Source organism: Chiloscyllium plagiosum, chromosome 23 (genome assembly GCF_004010195.1).
Source record: "Chiloscyllium plagiosum isolate BGI_BamShark_2017 chromosome 23, ASM401019v2, whole genome shotgun sequence".
NCBI lineage: Eukaryota > Metazoa > Chordata > Chondrichthyes > Orectolobiformes > Hemiscylliidae > Chiloscyllium > Chiloscyllium plagiosum.
In genome coordinates this window covers 5,958,673-5,965,854 of record NC_057732.1, presented here as the reverse complement: position 1 = coordinate 5,965,854, position 7,182 = coordinate 5,958,673, and the positions used below count along the sequence as shown (strand labels likewise).

Sequence of the window (7,182 nt, the reverse complement as noted above, 5' to 3'; positions counted from 1 at the left end):
GAGTCTAGATTAGATTGGTGCTGGAAAAGCACAGCCAGTCAGGCAGCATCCAAGGAGAGGAAAATCTACGTTTTGGGCAAAAGCCTTTCATCAGGACTGAAGGCAGGGAGCCTCCAGGGTGGAGAGGTAAGTGAGAGGGGGATGGGGCTGGGGAGAAGGTAGCAAAGAGTACAATGGGTGGATGGGGGCGGGGATGAAGGTGATAGGTCAGAGAGGAGGGTGGAGCGGATAGGTGGGAAGGAAGATTGTCAGGTGGGGCAGGTTGTCAGGATGGTGCTGAGCTGGAAGGTTGGAACTGAGGTAAGATGGGGGGGGGGGGGGGGGCGAGGGTAAATAAGGAAACTGGTGAAGTCCATCTCCCCACCCCTCACCATGCCCGAAACGTCGATTTTCCTGCTCCTCTGATGCTGCCTGACCGCCTATGCTTTTCCAGCACCACTCTGGTCAGACTACCGAGTACAAGATTAATGTAGGAAAGCATACCAAATGCTGCCTTCGCTATCCTATCTACCTGCAACTTTACTTTCAAGGAGCTTTGAACCTGCACTCCAAGGTCTCTTGGTTGAGTAATGTTGAGCATCTTGAGTATTAGAGTTTTGCTGTCCTTACTTAAGGAGGGATATGTATGCATTGGAAACAGTTCAGAGAAGGTTTGCTTGGCTGATTCCTGGCATTGAGGGACTTTGAGGAGAGATTGAGCAGGTTGATCCTGTACTCATTGGAGTTTTGAAGAACGAGTGGTGATCTTATTAAATGACATATGATTCTGAGAGGGTTTCATAGGGTAGATATGGAGAGGCTAGTTCTCCTCAGAACTTTAGACAGGGAGTATCGTTTTACTCCTGAGAAATCATGTTCCTTATTCAGTGTCTTCCCAGGCCTATCCTCAAGTGCTTGAGGGTTGTCTGGATTTTCCATGGAAGGTGGAAAACTGGGAGTTGACCATTCCGATCAGTTTGTCCACCTGGAGGTGGAGCAATCAGGAAGTGAGGCTATCGTTGGTTTCTAAGGCAAAGAGTATGTTGCAGTAGGAGCTATGGGATTTTGACAACTGCATGTGATTTTCTTGTGCTATTGTGTCTGTGTGGGAGTGTTCCATTAGCAGTTAGTCAGTGGATGTTGTTTGAGGATATTTTCTCTGCTAACTGTAAGACATTCACTGTGTGTTAACACAAGAAACCAGCAATAATCATCTGGCCCTCCTATTAATGCAAGGTTCCCAAATCAAATGCTTGTGAGCTAATGCTGACAAGAAGGTAGATGAACCCTGGTCACCAGGCTTCCTGTCATTGATTTAAAAACACACTCAGAATCTGGAAGTAGCTGTTAGTAAAACTGACAATGATTTGATGGTGGTGTGAAAATATGTTAAAAGCTGAAATATTCTTTTATTGCTTCTTCATTGGAAAATTCTTTCTTTAGTTAAGCCAAAGTGTGACTCTTATTCCATACGCTTGTGATTAGCTCTAATAACTTTTCGACATGGCCTAGCAAGCCACTCTGTCAGATGGTTCAAGGTGTTTCACTGTCATCCTCTTGGGTCATCTGGGATTGAGACTTATATGTATACTCTGTTTACTTCAGGAAAGAACGCTGTAGAGCAGATTAAATTTGGACGTTAGTTATTATGGCACAGAAGTGGGCTATTGAGGCCACGCCAATTCTCTATGGTGCAACCCAGTCCCATTCCCTTCCTCTATCTCTGTAGATTTGCCATTTTTCCTTCTTTTGAGTGCCTTTTTGAAATCATCGATTGCTTCCCCTTCCTCCTCCATCATGGGCAACAGGTTTCAGGTTATGCATCATGCCATACATGAAATAATAACTGTTTCTCTCTTCACAGATGCTGCTGGCCTTGCTGAGTTTTTCCAGCACTTTCTTTTTAATTCAGGATTCATAGTGATTTTGTGTTCCAGATCGTTATCACTCATTACATGAAAAGGTTCTTTCTTGCAATCCTGCGTACCTCGTGGGCTGAACCTTAAATCTACATTCCTTCAATCATTGTGCCATTTGTTATGGGGGCAGGTTTTCATTGCTATCTTGCTTAAACTGTCAGATTCCTGTACATTTGAGCTCAGTGAATATGACGAATTGTATAAAATCAAACTGTCTGGCCTTCACAATGCAGGGAGACATCAGATTTAATTTCTTGTATTGCTGATCTCCAATACAACCATCAAAAACTTCAGGATCAGAATCTGAAGTTACGATTGGTGGTTGAGGCCACAGAAGAAAGCAACAATCGATTAATGGAGGAAAACGAGGAGCTGCTCACCCAGGTGAAAAGGTAAGGAGGAAATGTGATTGAAGATGTTTTCCATTTAAATCTATTTTCTGAAAAAGAGTATCATTAAAACAATCCACTGTTTCCAAGGTATCTAGTCCACTCAATAGTTTGTTGCTGCACTATTGCAGACTCTGCAAGCCTCAAACGCCCTTGCTGTGTTGCCATTCGCACCAAGTCCCACATCCTATATCAGCCCTGTGCGGTTGATGTACAATGAGCAATTGTTAAATTTTCATTCCATCTTACAAATCTATCCAAGACCACCTCCACCTCTAACCCCCTAAATTGCTTTGAGATCTCTGCTTTTCTCTGATTAGAGCCTCGCATGCTTCTTCAGTCTTAGTCGCTGCAACATTGTCAGCCCTGGCTTCAGCTACTGAATTCCTAAGCTCTGCAATTCTCTCACTAACCTTCTTTGTTCTTATAAAGTCATAAAATTCACTCCTTGCTTGTCCTTGTGTCCCACTTTATTGCTCCTTAACAAAGTCTGATTGATATTGCATTATTGTGTCATGTTTGAATGTTTCTCTGTTATACATACTATATCATTGGAAATTGGTTTCAATCTGCAACAAGATAATAGGAAATGCATTTCCTGATGTCCGTTTGTCCATGGAGATGTCCACACCTGTCCCATTTACTGAGTAGAAAAGGTCTGTTCCATTGTAAGGTTTTAAACAATGGTGCTAGAAATAATGTGATGGTCTTCATGAGCTCATGGCATCTTGTATGGTCGCTTTTGAAAAGTTGACGGTAATATCACAGAACGGGTAATCCAGAAAGCCAGGTTAATGTTCTGAGGGATTCAATTCAAATCTTCCTGTAGCATTTGATGAAATTTGAGTTCAACAAAAATCTGAATTTGAAATGCCAGCCTAATGGCGACTATGTAACCACTGTCAATTGTCGTTTTAAAAACCCCTCTGGTTCACTAGGGAAGAAAATCTACTATCCTTACCCAGTCTGGCCTACATGTGACTCCAGAATCTCAGCAATGTGGTTGACTCTTAACTGCCCTCTGGGCAATTAGGGATGGGCAATAAATGCCAGCCTACCGAGTGATCCACAATTTCCATGAATGAGTTACAAAAATGTGGTAATGCAATAGTTAAGCTTAACTCCATAAATAATAACTTTTTTTTTAGGTGTTGATTTAAGGGTGCAATATTGACCAGGGCACTTGGGAGAACTGCCCTGCTCTTTAAAGCAGTAACATGTGTTCTTTCTAGCCCACCTTCAAGTAGGCATTGCAACCAAGTCAAAGTATTTGGCATCAAAGCTCCAAACCGCAATGGCTGTCATAAGCAAGCCGGGAGGACCTTTTTGTGTGAATGCTAGTTGTGGCCTGGCCAACCAAGTTTTGAGGCCTGACCGCAGTTCCAAGATATCAAGTTTCCAATGGCAAAAAAATGTGGAGTAATGGGTTTAAATCTCACCTGATGGACAACGTTTCTGTCTGTGCAGCACTCCCTGAGCACAGCAATACAGTGGCGCAACCTATATTGAGCTGAAGTGGCACCTCCAGGCTTTGACCGTGTGATTGAGGCAAAAAATGCTATCCCACTGAGCCACGAGTGACCCTCTTGTTGCTCCTGTCACTGACAAGGAGGGCGATTGGGTGTGTGTTTTGGGTCACTGTAATGCTCTATGCGATGGTACAACCAGTGGGAGATGTGAAGTGAATATTGGGTTGGCCTTTCCCAATCATCAGATGTACCTATAGGCCAAATTCCTGCTAAAGCGCACTTTGCTGCTGTAAATTGAGAATGAAAGCCCATTTCAATCTATCTTTGATGTTTTGCATGAAGGCCTACACTTCATGTCTCTGGAATACCAAGTGAAATTGGCATTATTCTCAAGTCCACAGTCTACAGCTTCTAAACCTAGTTTTAATCCACACAGTGCTCAGCAGACCGTTTTAATAGAAAAGTCTTTGAAAGAAGATCTGGAAGAATTGAGGACACAGATATCTACTTTACAAGAGAGCAATGAAAGGCTTATTCTTCAGAATAAGCAAGAGGTAACTCTTGAGTTGAGCATGTCTCACTGGATAGCTGTGAACTTTGGATATGGAGCAGAATTTGAGAATTGACATACAATATTAATTTTCTGTTCAGGTGAAGGACAATCAATACCTAATTCAGAAGATTGCCTCACTTCAGGAAGAGGTACTTAGACTATTATCTCTCTGCCTTTTTTCAAATGCTTTAAAGCACCTCCAGTGTTTACCATGAGTTCTTTACAGCAGGGTTGTATGAAGTGGTTGTTCCTTCTGTTTTTATTCTGATGATGAATGCAAGTCAAGCCAAAGACCATTCCTCTATGTTTATACATTGTGACTTTAAAGAGGTTGTTTTGTCCTTTTTTTTTGAAAAGTGGTTGTAAAGCAGAGGTAGTGAACCATCCACTGACTAAACAGCTTGTAAGGCCTTGGGTTTTTTTTTAATTTAAATGTCAGAACGATGGAAGGAGCCTGGGTGTGGCCAGATCTCTCTGAATAGTTTTAGTTTTAGCTTTAGTTCTCAGCAGAAGCTATTTGGGGTCTCAAGAATTGGAAGCTTCAGAGAATGTCTCCTAGTTGCTATCCTGTCTGAACTTTCTCTTGAAGGACTTTCCTCCTGGATTAGAAAACTGCGTGTGAGAATCTGTCTGAATTTTCTTTTTTGCCAAGGAATGTGTTTATGGAATTTTTCTATACTGGAACTGTTAACCAATAATAGTTACTGTTACTATTATTTTAAGTTTTCAATAGGGAAGTTATTCTAAATTCCACTTCCTTGTGTTTGTGTTTTAACTATAGTGTTTGAATAAATTGTGTTTTGCTAAACATCAAGTCGTTTTCCCAGTCGCATTGCATTGGGAACAGACATTTACATTTGCTCTTAAAATAAGTAAAGTTAGGATTTACGCTACCCCTTTAAAATATTTTGAGGGGGTCTGGTCCATAACAAAATTCAGTCAATAGACTGAAACCTTATGAGTTTGATGGCCAAGTGTTGGTGCTGAGAACCCTTGTCCCTGTATTTAAGCTAGTGGGTATGATGCTGGTTGGTTTGACATTGGAAAGCACGACGATAAAAGTTGCATTAGACTGAGTGCAGCCTGCCCTGTTAAAACGCAGCATATTTTAGACGTTTGGAGAATGCTTCCATTCTCCCAAAACAGCAAATAAACTTGACCCTGATTCTTTTAGCGAGTGCCCGGTTTTTACTAAAAAAGGCCATTCAGCCCCTATTAAGTATGCAAAGTAATGTCTGATAAATGACAGACCCAAATCCCTTTTTGTCAGTAAATTGCAAATTTATTTGGTACTAATGGACATCTTTTTAAAACCAAGCCAGCAATTGTGCCAAGTCATTTTGTTCATTTATTTTTAGCAAATATTTTTTGTCAGAAGAATGTTAAATATTTTCAAATGAATGTTCATGTTATGGATATCCTCACTGACTTGTGGGTTTGAAACGGAGTACTGACTATGGTAGCAACAAGCATTTGGATTTAAGTGGAATGTGATGTTGATTGTCCTCTGTGATCATGTTTTTCAACTTCTCTTCAGACTGATGGACTAGATCTTCTCTGTTTACCTGCTCCTCAGTTCCATTCCAGTCACCAATAATAATTGGTACTCCGATTGTTTTCGGGGGCATGGTATAGCACACACTCTCTCTCTTTTGTGAAGGAGCAATCACTATTACCAGTGATAGAGTTGAGCTCAGTGAACTTGTCCCATGTCCAGAGGGAAAATTTTCTGCGCACCAGATTGAATCATAGAATCCCGACAGTACAGAAAGAGCCATTCAAATCTCACCCAGATTCACGACCCCCACCCTATCTCTGTAACCCAACTTTTCCATGGCTAGTCCATTTATCCTGCAAATCCCTGGGCGCTACGTGGCAATTTAGCATGGCCAATCCACCCAACCTGCACATCTTTGGTCTGTGGGAGGAAACTGGGCCACCTGGCACCAATCCATGCGGACACTGAGTGAATGTGTCAACACCACACACAGTCGCCCGAGGCTGGCACTGAGGTAGCAGTGCTAATCGCGGAGTCTGCCCTGAGGCCAAATATTGGGTTGATATTGAGAACAAGCGCCTCCTGAAATGGAACCATCAGTTGATTTGATTGGCAACTGTTTAGAAGACCTACCCAAACTGATCTTCAAGCTCTACAGTGTATCGTTCTCCGCTTTGATTAAAGCTAATCTAACAGACATTCATTTGTCAAAAGTATTTATCCACTTCACAGACCCTTCATGCTACTGGGTGGAAATGTCATCCACCACTTCCCCTCGACGAAGGCAGTGATGTTCTTCATCAATTCCAAAGTACCAGCTGAAAGGGTATCAGGACCCCTGACCTGAGACTCTGGTTATGGTTCTCCAGGTATGCTTTGAAGAACCTACAACAGACACCTCAGAATACCTCCAGGTGATTGTCTAAGTCCTGTTTCATAGGCAGCTCAACAGCAAGGTCCTCTCCCAGGCCAACCTGCTCCACGTTGAGATTCTGATCATTTAAAACCAGCTCTACTGGCTGGACAATGGCATTCCACTCCCCTCATACAGGAATCCTGAAGCAATTGCTCCACACTCGGAACCTGGTTCTGCAGGAAACTCTTTGGATGTTCTCACAACCTCCCATAAGGAGGTCAAGCATCTTGGGTAAAAAGAATGACTGCAGATGCTGGAAACCAGATTCTGGATTAGAGTGGTGCTGGAAGAGCACAGCAGTTCAGGCAGCATCCGAAGAGCAGGAAAACCGACGTTACGGGCAAAAGCCCTTCATCAGGAATACAGGCAGAGTGCCTGAAGGGTGGAGAGATAAATGAGAGGAGGGTGGGGGTGGGGAGAAAGTACCATAGAATACAATAGGTGAGTGGGGGTGGGGAT

General features: G+C 42.6%; 1 protein-coding gene across 6 annotated transcripts in view; it reads left to right on the top strand.

The window, feature by feature from the left end:
* LOC122561569 (lymphoid-restricted membrane protein) overlaps positions 1 to 7,182 on the top strand; it is a 165,967-nt gene that overhangs the window by 36,544 nt on the left and 122,241 nt on the right. For all 6 annotated transcript variants that reach the window (XM_043713369.1, XM_043713370.1, XM_043713372.1 and 3 more), the window contains exons 7-9: positions 2,132 to 2,290; positions 4,193 to 4,310; positions 4,408 to 4,458. In XM_043713369.1, coding sequence (XP_043569304.1) covers positions 2,132 to 2,290; positions 4,193 to 4,310; positions 4,408 to 4,458 — 328 coding nt within the window. The remainder of the gene's footprint in view (positions 1 to 2,131; positions 2,291 to 4,192; positions 4,311 to 4,407; positions 4,459 to 7,182) is intronic.